The sequence below is a fragment of the Callithrix jacchus genome, chromosome 4, assembly GCF_049354715.1.
Source record: "Callithrix jacchus isolate 240 chromosome 4, calJac240_pri, whole genome shotgun sequence".
In the NCBI taxonomy this organism is placed as follows: domain Eukaryota; kingdom Metazoa; phylum Chordata; class Mammalia; order Primates; family Cebidae; genus Callithrix; species Callithrix jacchus.
This window is the reverse complement of record NC_133505.1, coordinates 124,824,832-124,844,792: the sequence shown is the minus strand read 5'-3', so window position 1 is coordinate 124,844,792 and position 19,961 is coordinate 124,824,832. Positions and strand designations below refer to the sequence as shown.

Genomic DNA, 19,961 nt, shown 5'->3' with positions numbered 1-19,961 from the left:
ATAACGCAGTAGGTGTTTTGGCCTTAAAATTCTATTTAGTAGTTGAAATTTCATAAGGTTTTGCTTAGAAATTTAGCAATGTTAATGAAGATGTGCTGGAATATAAACTAGACCATAGACATTTTGGCTTTCTTGTTCTCCACTATAGTCCTCCAATTGTTTTCTTTTTCTTTTTTCTTTTCTTTTTTTTTTTGAGATAGAGTCTTGCTCTCTCACCCAGATTGGCGTGCATGGCGCCATCTCAGTTCACTGTAACCTTCGCCTCCCAGCTCAAGCAATTCTTGTGCCTTGGCCTCTAGATAAGCTGGGATTACAGGGCACCACTATACCTGGCTAAGTTTTGTATATTTAATAAAGAGTCAGGGTTTTGCCATGTTGGCCAGGCTTGTCTTGAACTACTGGCTTCAAGTGATCCGCTTCCCTCAGTCTCCCAGAGTGCTAGGATTACTGACATGAGCCACCGTGCACAGCCTATTCCCAACATTTTGAGGAGAGCCTGGCACATTGTTTATGCTTAAAACTTGATACCTCCATACTTGATAAATGAAGGATTCTGGAAGACAGTTTTAATTGATTTTAGGAAAAAGTTACTTAAAAATATTAGTTGTTTTTAGTATAAGTGAATATTATATATGAATAAGTACAGGCTCAGTTGGAAATGTATTTTTAATATTTATAATTTAATATACTTACAATTTTATATACTTGAAATGAATACTTTTTAAAAACAGACTAAAATTCAGTTTTATTTATGTGAATTTGCCCTCCCTCAAACAATGGAAATCAATTGGCTTTTATTTTTTTGAATACCATTCCATTGGATATAAGTTAATAGAAAATGCAGAAAATTATTGACATAATCTAATAAAAATATATTTCTCAATTGTGTATACTGTAGAAGCAGACTAAGGAATAATTCAAAATAACTCAAGTTGCTCAGTTGGCTAATTCTTTAGCTAGGCTTATTTATGCATCTATGGTAGCCGGTAGGGGCTGGGTGGCCAAAGATGGGTCACAGCAGGATGGCTTATCTTATTCCATGTGTTCTGTCATCCTCTAGCAGGCCAGCCTGGGTGTGTTTGAGTGGTGGCTGGGGTGGGATTCTAAGAAAGAATGAAGCATACAAAGTCTCTTGAGGCTTAGACTCAGAACTGTCCCAACATCACTTCCATTATATTCTGTTAGTCACTAGGCTAGTAGTAGTAGACTTCACTTCTGGACAGTAGAAACAGCAATATCATGTTGACAGGAGGTATTAGTAATATAGGGAGGGTAATAATTGAGGCATTTTAGTAAATATTCTATACCCAGTATCTTAAATAATCTTTGGTTTCTTTATGAGTTTATTAAAGTTTTTGATAATCAGTGCATCTGATATTGTACAAAGCAGGAGAAAAACTAGCAGCTTTTGTTTCTAAAACAGCATAACCATCACTTAAAAATAAAAATCTTTGTATACGAAAATTTCTGTATATATATATATATATATATACACACACTATTATATATATATATAATTTCTATTCTATTCTATATATATAGTGCTTAAATTAGAACCAAATATATAGCATTTCTGTTTTTGAAGAAGCTGATTAGAGTAATGGCCTTTAAAATGTTGATGACACGTGTAGAGGCTATTTCAGAGACAGACTTCATGGTATTTGATGTCTAATTAAATGGAATTGAGAGCAAACCTGCTGAACTATTTACAGGGAAATAAGTTGTCAATGATACCTTCCAAATCATTTGACTAAAAATTATGTTTTATATTACGTCTGAAAATACCAGGTTACCTGAAATTACATGAGAAAAAAATGTGTTTTTTCATACTGCATATAACTTTTATAGTAGAAGACTGGATTATTAGGTTGAAGCAGAGAAAATGGAAAAAATAACTGCTATAGAAACTGTTTCTATATGTTCTCCATCTAATGAGAAAAAGCATTTAGACTAACTTCAGGAACAATTCAGAAAAAAAAGAAACCTGATTTCTCTTTCTTTTTATTTGCCACTATAACCATTTAGGTGATTGAGTAAAGTGCTTGACCTTTTGCACTTCAATCTCCTTAACTGCCTGGCTAAAGGAGGTTCACTACTTAAAAAAAAAATGAAATTTTTTGAAAGTTTATCTCATAGAAGTAGAGATTGGAATAGTGGTTACCAGATACTGGGAAGGGTAGAGGGAAGTATCGGATACAGAGAGGTTGGTTTAATGGATAGAGAGTTACAGTTAGATAGAAGTTCTAGTGTTCTGTAGCACTGTAGGGTAACTAATAAACAATACTTGTATTTTTTTTTTCAAATAGCTAGAAGAGAGTAGTAATTTGAATATTAACAGCACAAAGAAATGATAAATGTTTGAGGTGATAGATATGCTAATTACCCTAATTTGATCATTACATATTGTATACATGTATCTAAATACATATTGTACCCATAAATGTGAGTTATGCCAACTTTAAAACTGTATATTTTCAGAACATTTTTAAATACATATAAATAAAATTAGTTTTGTAACCTGCAATCTAACCTCACTAGTTCAAGTAGGTGTTTCGTTTTGTAGATTCAATACGATTGTCTGCATAGACAGTCATGATGTTCATGATTAAAGATGGATTTACTTTTTCTTTTTCAATATAGAGTTCTTTTATTTATTTTTCTTGATTTCTATTGAAGTAAATAGAACCTCCAATACAGTGATGAATAGGAGAAGTGAGAGTAAAACATCCTTTTCCTTCTCTTGTCCCTGATTTGTTCCAGGGGAAAGTCTTCAGTCTTTTAGCATTAAGGGTGATGTTTAGCTGTTTTTCATAGTTGCCATTTTTTAGATTGTGGGAATTCCTTCTATTCTAGGTAGCTGATGGACTTTCAGATGTAAAACCTACCATGGAATTCCTGGGATAGACTCCATTGGTTATAATGTATTTTCCTTTTATATATCTTTGGATTCTATTTGATAACTTTTTGTTAAGAATTTTTACATTTATATTCACAAGAGATATTGGTCTGCATTTTTCTTTTCTTGTAATGTATTTATCTGATTTAGGTATTGGTCAGGCTGGCCTCAGAGTTGGGAATTATTCACTGCTTTTTGGGACACATTGTGTACAACAGGTCTTTTTATTTCCTAAACTTTCAGCAGAATTCTTCAGTGAAGACTTCTGGCCCTAAATTTTTCTTTATCGGAAGGTCAACTACACACTCAATTTCTGTGATATACATAGGGCTATTTAAATACTTCAGAAACTCTACTTTGAGTTTCATTTGTTCTTCTTTTTCTAACTTCTCTTTTTTTTTTGTTTTTGAGACAGAGTTTTACTTTTTTTTTTTTTTTTTTTTTTGGTCTGAGACATAGTCTTGCTCTGTCACCCAAGCTAGAGTGCAATGGCATGATCTTGGTTCACTGCAACCTCCTCCTCTGGGTTCAAGCAATTCTCCTGCCTCAGCCTCCCAAGTAGCTGGGATTACCGGCGCAATCCACCACACCCAGCTAATTTTTGTATTTTTAGTGGATACGGGGTTTCATCATGTTGTCCAGGCTGGTCTTGAACTCCTGACTTCATGATCCACCTGCGTTGGCCTCCCAAAGTGCTGGAATTACAGGTGTGAGCCACCATGCCTGGCCCTTCTTTTTCTAACTTCTTAAATTGGAGGCTGAGATAATTTGAGAGCTTTCTTCTTTTCTGGTATAGGCAGTTAGTATAATAAATCTCTAAGTTCTTAGTTACCAATCTTTTAAAATTTTAATTCATTTGGTTTTCATTTTTGTTCACTTCAAAATACTTAGTTTATCTTTTGATTTCTTCTTTGAACCTTAGGGTATTTACAGTTACTTTATATAGTTTACCAATATTTCAGGATTTTCTAGAGTTCTGTCTGTAATTCTTTTCCGATTTAATTTCACTGTGGTCAGAGGATATATTCTATATGAATTGAGTTCTTTTAAGTTTATTGGTGCTTGTTTTATGGCTCAGAAGATCATCTACTTTTAAGTGTTTCAGTTATCTTGAGAAGGATGTGTATTCTGCTTTTGACTTTTGTGGGGAGTATTCTAGGAACTCCTTTTAGGGCAAATCAGTTGATAGTGTTTTTGTCTTTTATATTCTCCTGACTTTCTGTCTACTTGTTCTGTTAACATCAATTATTGAGATCCAGGTGTTAAAATATCCAATTATAATTGTGGATTTGTCTATTTCTCTGCTTTTCTATCAGTTTTGTGCTTCATGTATTTAGACGCTGCACTCTTAGGCCCAAATGTCATGGCTTCTTAATGAATTGATCCTTTTATTATTATTAAGTTGTAATTTTTGTCCCTGGTAACATTCTCTGCTCTAACAGTCTGGCAAGATGGTGCACATCTGTAATCCCGACACCAAGATGTTGAGTGGAAAGATCACTTAAGGCCAGCAGTTTGAGACCAGCCTGGGCAATGTAGAGAGATTTCACCTCTACCAAAAAATTAATTAATTAATTAATTTTAAAAATTAGCTGGGCATGGTGGTTTCTATATATAGTCCCAGCTGTTTGGAAAGCTGAGACAGGAAGATGGCTTGAGCCCAAGAGTTCAAGGCTGCAGTAAGCTGCAATCACACCACTTCCTTCCAGGCTGAGTGATACAGCAATGCCCTGTCTCTAAAATAGAAAAAAATTAATATTAGTCTGCTTTGACTAATATAGTTATTCCAGCTCTCTTTTGGTTATTTTTAGCACTGGTTTTCCTCCTTTTACTTTTAACCTGTTTGTGTTCTTATGTTCAGAATGATTTTCTTACTTGTAGATAGTGTATAGTTAGGTCCTACTTTTTATACATTCTGACAATGTCTGCCTTTTGATTGGGAGTATCTAAACCATTTACATGTTATGATTATTGATATGGTCAAGTTTAAATTTCTAATCTTGCTATTTGTTGTTTTCTCCTTTTTTTTTTTTTTTTTTTTTTTTTTTTTTGAGACGGAGTCTTGCTCTGTTGCCCATGCTGGAGTGAAATGGCGCGATCTCTGCTCACTGCAATCTCCGCCTCCTGGGTTCAAGCCATTCTCCTGCTGCAGCCTCCCAGGTAGCTGGGACTACAGGCATCCATCACCACGCCTGGCTAATTTTTGTGATTTTAGTAGAGATGGGGTTTCACCATGCTGGTCAGGCTGGTCTGCACTCCTGAACTCTTATGATTCGCCCGCCTTGGCCTCCCAAAGCGCTGGGATTACAGATGTGAGCCACCTTGCCCGGCCTTTTTTTTTTTTTTTTTCTAATTGTCCCATCTGTTCTTTGTTCCCCTTTGCCTTCTCTTGAACTAATTGAATTTTTTTTTTATAATTCCCATTGTCTCTTTTATTGTAATATTAGCTACAACTCTGTTATATTGTTATAATGATTGCTTTAGCATTCATAATACACTTCTTTAAAGTATAGCAGTCTCTCTTCAAGTAATTCATGTATAATGTGTGTAAGAAAAGTATACTCCAATTTTTTTTCCTCTTCTAGCCTTTGAGCTATTTTGTCATACATTCTAATCTACAAAGGTTATACAACCTGGATATAAATTATATTTTTTGTCTCTCATTACGTAATTTACGATCTCTTAATGAGATTTAAATAATAAGAAAAATATCTTATGTATTTGGCCATGTGGTTATCATTTCTGGAATTCTTCTTTCTTTTCTGTAAATTCAGGTTTTCACCTGGCATATTGTTCTTTTGCCTGACGGTGTTCCTTTATCATTTCTTGTAGTTGAAGTCTGGGGTTGGATGAATTATTTCAGCTTTTAAGTCCCCCCAAAAAGATATTTATTTCACCTTTAAAAAAATATTTTCCATGAGTAAAGTATTATAGGTTAATGGGTTTTTTTGTATGCTCTTTATGTTGTTTTTAAAATTTTTCTTATGTCAAAGATTTTAGATTGAGAGCTTTTAAATTGTAGTATTTAAAATACTTCATTGTCTTACTGATAATATTATTTCAGTTGAGAAATTTGCCATCCTCTTTATCTTTGTCTCCTTGAATGGATTTATCTTTTTTCCTTCTGACTGCTTATAAGATTTTATCACTGTAATCTATTTGATTTAGATGTACCTTGGGTTAGTTGTCTTCGTCTTTTATTTGAGACTCACTGGGCTTCTTGAATCTGTAGGAGTATAGTTATCATCAGATTTGGAAAAATTCTGGCCTGTTTTCTACGAATATTTTTTTCTGCCCCCTCCTCCCAACCCCTGCACCTTCTTACCTCCTCTTTAGGGATTCCAATTATGCATATATTTGGTCTCTTATGATAATCTCATAGCTCACTGAGCTTTTTTATTTGTTTGTTTGTTTTTCTCTATGTGTTTCTTTTTGGATAGTTTCTATTGCTGTTTTAAAATTCACTGTACATTTGTGCTGTAATGTCTAATCTTTTAATCACCATTCAGTATGTTGTCTTGTATGTCTCTACTTCATATATTCAATCTTTCTTCTCCTTAAACATATGAATATAATAACTGATTTACTATCCTTGTCTATTCTAACATCTATGTCCGTTCTAGCTCACTTTCAGTTGGTTGGATTTTCTTATTGTGAGTTATATTTTTCTGTACTACTGATCATTTTTTGATGTCAGCCATTATGAATTTTAACTTGTTTTTGATGTTACATTTTTGTATTCCTGAGCTTTATTCTGGGAATCAGTTTTTGTTTTTAAGTTTTGTTAGGTGGCATTAGAGCTGTTTTATAAAGGGCTTTTGCCCCATTGAAACAAGACTTCTCTTACAAACCTTGGGTTTCTCAGCTTCAGCACTGTTGATTTTTTGGATCAGATTTAATTGTTGAGGGTCACTATCCTGTTCATTGTAGTCATTTAGTAGTATCTCTGGCTTCTACTCACTAGATGCCAGTAACATTCTGCCCCAATTGTGAAAATCAAAAATGTCTACGGATGTTGCTACTATTTCACTGGTTTCAAAATTGCCCCCATTTGAGAATTGCTGATGCCCTGGGAATCATGAAGCTTTTTATTCTGGCAGTTGGGAATAGCCAGTAATTCCACCGTACCCTGAAGCACTGTTCCCTCTAATCTTTTTTTGGTTGCCCTTCCACTCTATACACACCTTCAGTAGTTTCCTCATGTCTGTATTAATTAGCATTCAGCCATACTCCCAAGGGTCATCCAGTACTGTGAACTAATTACAGTTGCCTTGGTTCCCCAGATTCTCAGCTTTATCTCTTCAATTCAGGGAGACCACCATTCTTGTGCTGGGGCTTGAAAATACTTCCAGCCCATCATAGGGCCCACCTCATTAGTTACCTATCTTTGAGAGATTACTGTTCTCAATTGCCTGATGGCCAATGCCTTGAGAGTCTTCATTTTCTGTATTTTGTCTTTTTAAAAAAATTGTTTCAGTCAGGAGGGCAAAACTAGTCCCTGCCTGCTACTCCATCTTGGCTGGAAAAGGATGGTTGTTTTGTTTTTTTTTTTTTTTTTTTTTCTTTTTGTACAGCTTTAAATTATTTGAAGTGTTATATGACTAATCTCTTCTAACTTACCTCCTATTTAGTGTTTTACATATGGGTTTTCTTAAAGGTTAGCAAATTTCAAAAAAATGATTCTGAGAGGAACAAGGTCTTTTGATTCAGCCTTAAACATACAACCTACTTGTTCCAAAAGTTACTTTGTAAGTAATTTTGGAAAACATCGAGCTGTTTGTTTACTCATACTGTTTTTCTTTTATTCTTTAAAAGCTCTCCTTCAAAACTTCATTGAGACTTACTAAACTTTTGAAGATGAGAGATACTGCATACAAAGCTGTTAGTATCGTGCCTGACACAGTTTTAAAGCTTGTAAGCATACATATTTTCAGAAATTAAATAACTTGCTTAAGCAAGCTATGAATTGTTGAAGAAAGCAAGGTGTGACTATTATAATCTACAAGGAATATTCTACAAAAGACTACGTTGTAGCAGTACTCTACAGTATAAATTTTTACCTAATTCCCTACATGGTATTTGTTTTAAAGAGATTTTCTATTATGATTTTTAAATTGATAATACTTTTATATTCTAATGTAAAATTATTAGGCTACTTAAGGTTCTTCTCTCTATTAGAAAAGTATTACTTATAATGTGACCTTAATTTGTGTTTTGCAGGCAGAAGCAACAAATTACTCACCTGCATGAGAGGATAAGGAATAATGAATTATGGGCTCAACATGCTGTGTTAGGACATTATGTAAATTCTGGGGATTCTTATGTGCCTAGTTTGGAGGTAAGATTATAGAGAATTTTGCAGTTGTTTTCGTAGTAAAGCTTGTGTTAATAATATACTTATCTTGTAATATAAGGAAATTTTAAATCAATTTAATGTATTCACATGACTTACATTTATTTGTATATATGTTAAAAGGTGTCCACCTACAGCCTTCCATCTGTCCAGATTGCACACCACTCTCTACACACATACAGGAACTACTGTCAGTTTCTGGTGTATCCTTCTGGAGTTGATGTATATCACAAGCAGATACAAATGTGTTTTATCCTTCTTCTACATTTAAAAAGTGTAAGAATTGTACATTATCTGGCACCTTGCTTTTTTTCTTTATATTATGTAAAAATTATGTAAAACACAATGATTGTTTTCCTATCATTACTTAGATAACACCCCTTTCCTTTGGTTTTGCAGCTATTTAATTTTTCATTTTATGGAGATAGCCTAATTTATTCTACTGTAAGAATTGTACATTATCTGGCATCTTGCTTTTTTTCTTTATATTATATAAAAATTGTGTAAAACACAATGATTGTTTTCCTATCATTACTTAGATAACACCCCTTTCCTTTGGTTTTGCAGCTATTTAATTTTTCATTTTATGGAGATAGCATAATTTATTCTACCTGTCCCGTACTCATCAAAATTTGAGTTGTAAGTTAAATTTCTAGGTGTTGTATGAGTTTGTGATTTTTACTGTTACTGTCAAATTGCTCTGTAGGAGAGCAGTGTATAAAAACCCTTACTGTCCCCCTCCTCAACCCTCAGCCATGCTAACAGAGTGTGTTATTAAACTTCTGGATTTTTGTCCTTCTAGTAGTAGGTCTTATATAAAAGACAGGTGGGATTTATCTCCATATGGTCATATGGTTTTAATATGTATTTCTCTTAAGAGTAATTTATATTTCTTTTTATAAATTTAAAGGCCCATTCATATTTCTTTTTCCGTTAATTGTCTTTTCATATCCTTTGCTCTTTTTTTATGTTAGGTTTTGGATTATTGTTTTTTGGAACCCTTTATATATGAAGGAAATTACCTTTCTGTCTAGAATTTAATTTGAAAATACATTTTCCAAATTTGTCATAATGTTTTCTGTTTATATTATTATTTTTCCTTTATTTAATTTTTTCTACCATGAAATCTGATTCTAATGAGTATTTTATAAATGCATCTCACCTTTACAAATGAGCCTATTTAACCAAACAATGAGTTAACATCTACTGTGCTAAATTTTGATGTCACAAAAATGAAAAATAGTTCCTGCTTTCATGGATCTCAAAACTTACAGAGAGAGAGACCATATAGGAAAACAAGTTTGTCTGTTTCTTCTAAATTTATTTGCATTCACTGTACGTTAGACAGTAAATAGAAATGTAAATGAATAGAAATGTATGAAAAAATGTAAATGAATAGAAATGTAAATGAGGTTAATTTTGCCCATAAGGAGAGTATAGTCTAAGTGGAACACAGATACAGAGTCTGTGAGGCCTGATAACAAAATTTATATGACTGCAATGGCTACGTTCCCTAATTATTACTCATTTATTTAAAGGGCTTTCCTTAAACATTATTTGCATTTTTTTAAAGATATGAACTTTATATTGATTTGTTTATATCGAAAAGAAAACAGACTGTTGGCATACTTACTGGGATCTAAGGTGAGGGCTGATAATTTTGTGGTGGTATATACTTATATTTGTGGATTTTTGGTGGTGGTGGTATTCTCTTCATTAGGGCCTTTATTCCTATATTTTAAGTTAAGGGGAATTGTTTTCTTCATTATATCTTCAAACGTATTGTTTATAAATACTAGAGACATTGGTATATTAAAGTCAGAAAATATTGATGAGAAAATAACTCAGAGGCACTTAACATAGAGATTCCAACTTGCCTTTTATACTTTAGTTATGAATAGCTCAAAATGCCTTTTTATAATTTGGTCTCATCTTGGACTTCTAGCACATGATAGCAAGGCTTTATGGTGCACTACTGAGAATTAATAGCATACAGATATTTGAAAATAGTATTTCTATACTATGGAAGTAGTGTATCTGGGTTTAATAACAGCATTTTGGTAGAACCATTCAGTTTCTCTTTAACATTCTGTCATTCTGAATAAAGGCTTTACTTTAATTATGTAATTATCATGACTGAAAGCAGGTAAAAAAATACGTATCTAAAAGATGAAGCACATGTTCTTTTGACACAGCATCAGGCCAGTAGATGGCTCTCCAAGTCAGTGTGCAAGGGCAAATAAAAATATTAATATTTGGAAGGGTATGTAAAAGAGGTTGTTAAAAATTATACTAGTATTTTGAAGTATGTGAGGAATTGAAATATTCTTGAGAAATCTGATTTTAATAAATGAGAGCAATTCATAAAAGAATACAAGAAAAATCTTAAATACAAAATGAGTATGATAAATAATATGAGATAAACTTTTATCAGATAGATACAGAGAGCAAATAAAATGGTGAGGCTTAGAAGAAACAACAGATATGATAATAAAATGTTTCTTTAGCAAAGGTATTTCTTTTTTACCTTGGATCTTTCAATGATTCAATTTTTTATGCATAGCATTTTGTATAGGCACATTTTTCCAAACCATAACATATTCATCCTAATTCTTCTATAGACACTAGACAAAGAAAATTATGCTTTTAATAATAATTATTAAAATTAGTATGTGTTCGAGTAAATAAATAAAAGTAACATTTTAAATGAATTTATAGATTGAAAACATACTCTTAAGAAGTAAATTCTATTTGCTTATTAAAAATCTGACTGACCTTACAATTAAGATGACCTTGGAAGTAGATATCACTCAGTCTTATAGGCAGAGAATGAGAATCATGTCTTTATTCTATAATCCAAACTTTCTGGATGGTTTTAATGATAGATTGGTAGAAGCAGGGGGTAGTTTGTATTTCTATTTGTACCTAAATTTTCATCTGTGGTTAAGAGGCCTTTGTGGAAAAAATAAAATATGAAGGAACCCTTTTTCTTTCGTTAATTGAAGAAAGAGGTCTCTTCTTTCTGTATATATGTGTACCTTGAAAAGGCCAACCAAATAATAGTTACTATTAAGTTTCATTGATGCATCATTTCTTTTCTTTCCATTTTATTCTTTTTCTTTCCATTTATATTTTTTTCTATTTATTTTTTCTTCAATTTTTTTGTTTCTACCACCAAATCTGTACTAATGAACATTGAGTCCCTCCATTACAGATGAGCGTCTTCAACAAAACATCAAACATTGACTGTGTTAAATTCTGGGGACACAAAAGCAAAGAATGATTTCTGCCCATAGTTTATGTTAGGGTTCACTCCTGGTGTTGTAAATTCTAAGGGTTTTGACAAATTAGTAATGGCATGTATCCGCCTTTATAGTATCATGCAGAGTAGTTTCACTACCCTAAGAATTGTCTTTGCTTTGCCTGTTCAACCCATTGGACCCTTAGCAACCATTGAACTTGTTATTTTCTCTATAGTTTTGCCTTTCCCAGAATATCATGTAATTGCAATCATATAGTATATACTTGTCAGACCATCTCTTTTTAAACTGGCTTCTTTTACTTAGTAGTATGCATTTCCTCTATCTTTCATAGCTTGATAGTTCATTTTTTTTTTTTAGTACTGAATAATGTTCCACCTTTTTTTTTTTTTTTTTTTTTTGGTGACAGAGTCTCACTCTGTTGCCCAGGCTGGAGTTCAGAGGCGTGATCTTGGCTCACTGTAACCTCTGCCTCCTTGGTTCAAGTGATTCTCCTGCCTCAGCGTCCTGAGTAGCTGGGGTTACAGGTGCATGCCACCACACCCAGCTAATTTTTGTATTTTAGTAGAGACGGGGTTTCACCATGTTGGCCAGGCTGGTCTCGAACTCCTGACCTCATGATCTGCTCGCTTTGGCCTCTCACAGTGCTTGGATTACAGGCATGAGCCACTGTGCCCAGACCACCTGTGTTAACTCTTTAAGAATTTATGGACTTAATATTTTAGAGCAGTTTTAGGCTCACTAAAAAATTGAATGGAAAGTACCAAGATTTCCCATATCCTCCATATCCTTCCACATGTACAACGTTGACCTACAGCTATCTTGATTATTTCCAAGTTTTGCCAGTTATGAGTAAAGCTGCTATAGTGATATAGGGAAAACCAAAGATGCATTTTGCCCACTGTCTGCTCTCTACTCAGCACGATATTTCTGATACCACATTTGTGGTATTTGTTTTCCTACAGAGCTAGCAGTCAGTTCTGTGTATTCTCCAGCAGACACCATGTGGATATCTGTCATCCACTTCAGATTCTGACACTGTATTTGTAGAGATAGTGTCTCTACAGATTGAGGCCTCATACTACAAGACTGCCCTCCACTTCAGATCCCAATTGCAAGTTTCAGATGCTTCTTACTAACTGGCTATAAATCAGAGTTCACAAAACCCCCTCCCTGGGTTTGATTAACTTGCTAGAACTCAGAAACATTTTATTTGTACTTACCCATTTGTTACAAAGGATATTAGAAAAGATACAGTTGAACAGCCAGATTGAAGGGATGCATAGGGGGAGGTATGAGATAAGGAATACAGAGCTTCCATGTCATCTTCGGGGTGGCACCCTTCAGGAGGGAACTTCCACATATTCAGCTATCTAGAAGTTCTGCGATCTTGTTTTTGTTTTTTTGTTTTTATTTTTTAAATGGAATTGTCATTAGGTATGATTGATTTTTTTTTTTTTTTTTTTTTTTTTTTTTGAGACAGGGTCTCTCTCTCTTGCTGAGGCTGGAGCGCAGTAGTGTGATTTTTGCTCATTGCAACCTCTGACTCCTGGGTTCAAGTGATTTTCCTGACTCAGCCTCCTGAATAGCTGGGCCTATAGGCATAAACCACCACACCCAGCTAATTTTTGTATTTTTAGTTAGAGGCAGGGTTTTGCTAGGTTGGCCAGGCTGATCTTGAACTACTGGCCTCTGCCTGCCTCAGCCACCCAAAGTGCTGTGATTAGAAGCATGAGCTACCATGCCCAGCCTGTTAATTCTATATTTTGGATAACAAGGGGGCTTTTTTTTGGTTTGTTTTTTAGATCAGATGTGTCTTTTACAAATAATTCCTTTTGATCTGTGGCTTGTTTTTTCATTCTCCTGCCATTGTTTTTAATTTTAATGAAGTCCAGCTTATCAATTCATCCTTTCATGGATTCAGAATTGATGTTATAGCTCAAGAGTCATTGCTATAGCCAGGGTCACCTAGGTTTCCTACTTTTTCTTTTCTTTCTTTTTTTTTTTAAAGGAGTTTTATAGTTTTGTGTTTTACATTTAGTTCTGTGATGCATTTTGATTTAACTTTTGTAAAAAATACAAGGTGTGTGTCTAGATTCTTTTTTTGTTTTCTTTGTATGTGGCAATTGTTCAGCACCATTTGTTGAAAGGGCATTTTTCCCCCACTGTATTGCATTTGCTCCTTTGTTAAAGATCAGTTGACTATATTTCTGTGTCCCTATTTCTGAACTCTCTATTTTGTTGCATTGATTAATTTGTATATTTTATCATTAATACCGCATTGTTTTGATTAGTGTAGCTTTACTGTGAGTCTTGAAGTTGGGTGGTGTCAGTACTCCAACTTTGTTCTCCTTTAATATTGTGATACCTATTCTGGTTCTTTTGTCTCCCCATATAAACTTAGAATCAATTTATTGGATCCACTAAGTAACGTGGTAGGATTTTGATTCAGACTATGTTGAACCTATAGATCAAATTGGAAAGAACTAACGTGTTCACAATATGGAGTCTTCCTATCCATGAACATGAAATATGTATTCACTTATTTAGTTCTTAGAACTTTTTTAAGAAGAGTTTTATAGCTGCCTTCATATGGATCTTGAATATATGTTGTTAGATTTATGCCTATTTTATTTTTTGGTTGCTAATATAGATGATAATGAATTTTTAATTTTTATATTTCATCTGTTTGTTGTTGATATAGTGAAAAATGATTGACTTTTGTGTGTTAATGTTGTATTACTGCCACCTTGCCATAATTATTTCCAGGAAAGTGTTTTTTGTTTTTCACTTTTCCAAAGTTTAATTAAAAACACAATTTACAAATATTTAATATCTTGTGAAAAGTGTTTTTAAGTTAAGAATGAAAAAGTATGTACAGAATATATAATCAAATACTAGGCAGCCTCAACTCTCACCAGGTCCACACTCAGCAACATCCATTTTTCTAGATTCTCCAAGATCTTCTGTTAAATCTACAAAGTTGTTTTCCATGATAGAGGAAGGAATGGAAATCCCCATTGCTTTTCAAAGTCCATACATGCTTACGATATCACCTAGAGTTACTTGCTGTGCAAGTTCTTTTAAGATTATTGGTCATCTGTTCAGCAAAATGCATTGGAACCCAAGAGACATCGTATTGGGAGAGTGTCTGGTGTTCAAATGCTCATGGTGGGTATCCTGGAGCCTCCTGAACAATTTGCTGGTCTCATCAAGTTTCTTCTAGAATAATTTAGCTTCTTCAAGAGTCAGAAACTTAACTGGAGCAACAAAGTTTGTTACTGCTTTCAGTGCTGTGAGCATGTCTTGAGTAGTGTAGTCCAAACATCCTGCGGTTCTATTTCTGTAATCTCTATCTCTTTTGCTGTGTCAAGTGCCCTAGTATGGACTTCGTTTTCAGATGATGACATCTCTAACTCTTTTTCTTTTTTTTTTTCCTTTCTGTCCAGTAAAGTCAAGGAATTCAACCAAGACATCTCCAACTCCAGGACCCTGGGAATACCCTCCTTTTGTTATAACATCCAGCTATCTGTCATAATATATGGATAATCTTGGCATGTGGTCAAAAATTCCTAGATGCTAAAATTGCTTCAAAGATCAGATTCTTCCCCATAGGTTGAATAGATTCAATCTAAATCATCCTTGCTGATATTTGTAAACTTGTAGTCATAATATGGTACATAGGAACTCTAGGGTCCATAATTGAAATATAACATTGTGGTTACTTTGTACCTTTTATCCTCTTTGAACCCATGCAAAGTATTCATTTCAGACTGAAGTCTTCCAGTTGTCATTCCCAGTCTCACAGGGCATTAGCCTGGCTTTCCTACAGTGGGATCCACAGGATGGAGAAGTTCCAATCTTCTCGTTCCATTTGGTTTTCTTCTTTCAAATTCCCATTGACTGTTAACAAGCTACCGGTCAGCTTTCCTCTAGATTCCTTCACAGTGCGGTCAAGCTGTGCCTGCTCTCTCTAAATTATTGTTTTTAAACTTATCTTTAAGCATATCTTCATCTTTCTTTTTATTTTCATTGCTGAGACTCTTGAAGTCTTGTGCTTCGGCATCTCCAGAGTCCTCTCTCAGCCAGTAATCTCTATCCTCTCCACTCTATGAGATGTTGTTCTGTCTTTCTGCTTTCAAGTTTTTTGCAAGTCATCTGTGAAGTCTGTGCTCTGCTTCAGGCTCTTAATTCTTTCCTGGCTAAAAACTTTCATCCCTGAGTGCAACAGCTTCTTTGCAGCTTTATAATAAGTTGTCTCTTGTTTGTCGTAAGTCATGGCATTAGTACCTATTAGTTCGAAGTTATCCTTTAGTTCTTCTGTGGACTGATAGTCATTGTTCTTGATCTTTTCTTTCATGGTACTAAGATCCATTGGGTGTTTAATGATCATGGAGTAGCCAGGAGCAATAAAATCAGTCACAGTAAATGAAAATAAAGCATTTGGCTCTTTTCTCTGCAGTTGTCTCATCCATTGATTCATTCTCTCAGGCTCCAGCTGGGTCTCACACGCTGTCTTGTCAAGAGGGGCCTGTGCACCCCAACCCCCTGCATCGTGGCACAAGGTTTAGAAGGACCTGCTCCTACCCTCCAGCTTGCCTGGCCTGGACCAGAAGTGGCACCGCAAGGCCTGGACCTGGCATGGGAGGTGGGCACCAGGGCCTGGTCGGACATGGGCAAGAAGCACAAGTCAGACAAACACCTCTAACAAAGAGAAAGTGGAAAAGCCCCTGAAGCTGGTCCTCAAAGTGGAAGGGAAAGCAGTTACTGAACTCTCCACAGGCAGTTCGGGGCATGACTTCAGCCTCTTTGAAGACAAAAATAATCATGACAAACACAAGGACAGAGAGCAGAAAACGAGAAAGGAGAGAAGCCAGTTCCGGGGGAAGAAAACGAGAGAAAACACAGAATTGAGGAGGATTAAAAGTAAGCGAGACCATGTGGAGAATGAGGCAGAAAAAGACTTCCAGTGTCATGCCCCAATGAGATAGGACTTGCCTCCTGAGAAACCTCACACAAGCTCTTTATCCAAACAAGAAGTAGAATAGACACCCCATTCAAGATGTTTGTTTGAGACAGGATATTGCTCAGTTGCCTAGGCTGGAGTATAGTTGTATGTTCAGTCATAATTCACTGCAGCCTCCCAACTCCTGGGTTCAAGCAATCCTTCTGCCTCAGCATCTTGAATAGGTGGGAGTACAGGCATGTGCCACCATGCCTGGCTAATCTTAAAAAAAAATTCTTTTTTTAGTAGAGGCAACATCTCACTATGTTGCCCAGCCTGGTATTGAACTCCTAGGCTCAAGTGATCCTCCTGGTTGGCCTTCCAAGGTGCTAAGATGACAGGCATGAGCCACTGCACCCAGCCAGGAGTTTTTTTGTGTGGACTCTTTTTGACATTCTATAAAGATGATCATGTTATCTGTGAACAAAGTTTTATTTCTGATTTCCTTTCCAATCAGTATACCTTTTATTTACTCTTTTTGTCTTATTGCATTAGCTAGCATTTCCAGAATGATGTTGAAAAGCAGTAGTGAGAGGGGACATCCTTGCATGCTTTTTGATCTTGGTGAGAAAGCTTTGAGTTTCTCACTACTAAGTATAATGTTAAATATAGTTTTTTGTATATGCTATTTATTAAATTGAAGATGCTCCCTTGTATTATTAGTTTCCTGAGATTTTTTAATCATGAATGGGTATTGGATTTTGTCAAATGCATTTTCTAGATTTGACATAATCATGATTTTTCTTCTTTAGCCTGTTGGTGATGGAGTACCTTAATTGATTTTCAGACATTGAACTTGCAGTTTCTTTTGTTTGGCTTATTTCAGATTTAATTATCTCTACTTTTTCTAGTTAATATTCTCTTTCTAATTTCCTAGGTGGAGGCTTAGATGATTTATTTTAGTTTTTTTTTTCTTATATTTGCATTCAGTGCTATAACAATTTCTAAGTACTATTTTCACTGGATACCACAAATTTTGATAGGTTGTATTTTCCTTCTGATTTAGTTGAAGACATTTTTAAATTTCTTTTGAGATTTCCTCTTTAACTTAAATGCATATGTAGCAGTGTGTTTGTTGTTTAATCTCCAGGTATTTTGGGATTTCCCAGCTGTCTTTCTGTTTTTGATTTCTAGTTTAATTCCACTATGGTCTGACAGCAGACATTGGATGATTTTTTATCTTTTAAATTTCTTAAGGTGTATCTTATGGCCCAGAGTGTTGTCTGTTTTGGTGAATGTTCCAGGTGAGCTTGAGATGAATTTGTAATGCTGTTTTTGGATGAGTAGTCTACAGATGTCAGTTACAGTTAATTGATTGATGGGACTGTTGTGATCAACTACATCCTTACTGATTTTCTGCCTGTTGGATCTGTCCATTTCTTTTCTCTTTCCCTCCCTTCCTCCCTCCCTCCCTGCTTTTCCTTTCTTTTTTTCTTTCCTTCCTTCCTTTCTCTCTCTCTCTCTCTTTTTTTTAGTAGATTGGGTCTCTCTGTGTTGCCCAGGGTGGTCTCAAACTCCTGGGCCCAAGCGATCCACCTGCCTCGGCCTCTCACAGTGCTAGATGTGTCCCATTTCTTGTACACTTGTTAAAATCTCCAACTGCGATAGTGGATTAATCTGTTTCATCTTGCAGTTCTATCAGTTTTTGTTTCATGTATTTTGATGCTTAGCTGTAGGTTTTTTTTTGGCAATGTTCCACACTTTCTGTCTTTTATAATTTGTATTATTTTTATTTTTTCTAGATATGAGCATCTCACTATGTTGCCTAGGCTGGTCTCAAACTCCTGACCTTAAGTGATCCTCCTGCCTCAGCCTCCCAAAGTACTGGGATTATAGGCATGAGCCTACTGTTGCCCAGTCATTTTAATTGAGCATTTTATATTGATTCATTTTTCTCTTTTTACTTTATTATACCTCCCTTTTTACATTCTTTAGTGGTTGCCCTACAGTTTTCATATACATTTGCAACTAATCGAAGTCTGCTGTCAAGTAACCCTATACACCCGAAGGTAGTGAAGTGTACCTTATAATAAGTGCCATATGGTAACAAAATACTTCTGATTCTTTCATCTTCCTTCTCATCCCTTGTATTATTGTTATCAGTCATTTCACTTATTCATAACCATACATAAGCATGTGTATACATATATGCACAAATACACAGAAATATACATTAATGATTACATTGTTGCTGTTACTGAAAAACTGTCGCTTGTTAGATCAATTAAGTAAGAATAATACAGATTTTTAAAATGTTATCTTCACTTATTTCTTCTCCAGTGCTGTTGCTTTCTTTGTCTGGATCTGAGTTTCTGACCTATGCCATTTCCCTTCTCTCTGAAGGCTTTCAACATTTCTTGCAAAGCAGATATACAGGCCACACAATCCTTCAATTTTTTTCTATATAAGTCTTTCTCTTTCACTTTTGAAAGATAACTTCACAGTGTACAGCAGCAGTCCCTAACCTTTTTGGCACCAGCGTCTGATTTCAAGGAAGACAATTCTTCCACAGACCTGGGGAGGGAATGTGGTTTTGGGATGATTCAAGCACATTAAATTTATAGTATACCTTATTTCTATTATGATTAAATTTTAATATACAGTGAAATAATTGAACAATTTGCCATAATGTAGAATCAGTGGGAGGCCAGAGCTTGTTTTCCTGCAACTAGACAGTCTCATCTGGAAGTGCTGGGAGTCAGTGACATCCAAAGTCTGTTGCTTATGTCCAGTCTACTCCGTAATCTCGTTTTGGTTGTTGTCACTGCAGAAAACTGTGCTTCACAAAGATGGGATGTTGGAAATGGAAGCAGGCTTTTCATTGCTTTTGTGGCAATCTCAGGATATTCTGCCTTGCCTTTAATCCAGAATGTATGGAGATTTGAAGTGATCTCAGACATAGTTTTAAGGCCACTGTCATTTGCAGTCTCAAGGAGTTGATTCTCTTCTAGTGTAGACAAAGTTGATTGAGTTAGCAATTTACAAATGGGTCGCATTTGTTTTTCTGTGGTTGGGAAATAATGCTCAAACTCTTTAGAAAGCTGAGATAGCTGATCCATGTACTAGCTGGGAGAAAGAAGGCCCTGGCTCAGTCTGTTTCAAGATCTCTGCTAATGTTTGAAATGTCAAAAATTCCAGTGTTCACTCATTGTCCCCATAATACTAGTTTGGCTTTGAATGCAGCCACTTTATCTGTTGACTTAAACACAGTTGTCATTCTCCCCTGAAGTGACAGACCAGATTGAGTTCATTGAGCAGGCTGAATATGTCATGTAAATAAGCAAATTTTGTTACCCATTCTGTGTCACTGAAATGTGTTGCCAGGGGTTTTTTTGAAAGAAATTTCTGGAGTGGCTCTTATAACTCAAAAACCCTGGCCAGTGATCTACCTTTAGAAAGCAATCACTTCTGTGTATAAGAGAAGATGTGTGTGCCCTGCATCCATCT

At 35.1% G+C, this 19,961-nt stretch overlaps 1 protein-coding gene and 2 pseudogenes across 12 annotated transcripts in view; 1 reads left to right on the top strand and 2 right to left on the bottom strand.

The window, feature by feature from the left end:
• CEP85L (centrosomal protein 85L) overlaps positions 1-19,961 on the top strand; it is a 256,166-nt gene that overhangs the window by 188,318 nt on the left and 47,887 nt on the right. For all 12 annotated transcript variants that reach the window (XM_078369983.1, XM_002746905.6, XM_035296582.3 and 9 more), the window contains one exon: positions 8,117-8,234. In XM_078369983.1, the coding sequence (XP_078226109.1) occupies positions 8,117-8,234 (118 nt within the window). The remainder of the gene's footprint in view (positions 1-8,116; positions 8,235-19,961) is intronic.
• Positions 14,417-15,023, bottom strand: LOC118152965 (bromodomain-containing protein 7 pseudogene; annotated as a pseudogene).
• On the bottom strand, positions 14,993-15,992 carry LOC144582283 (bromodomain-containing protein 7 pseudogene; annotated as a pseudogene).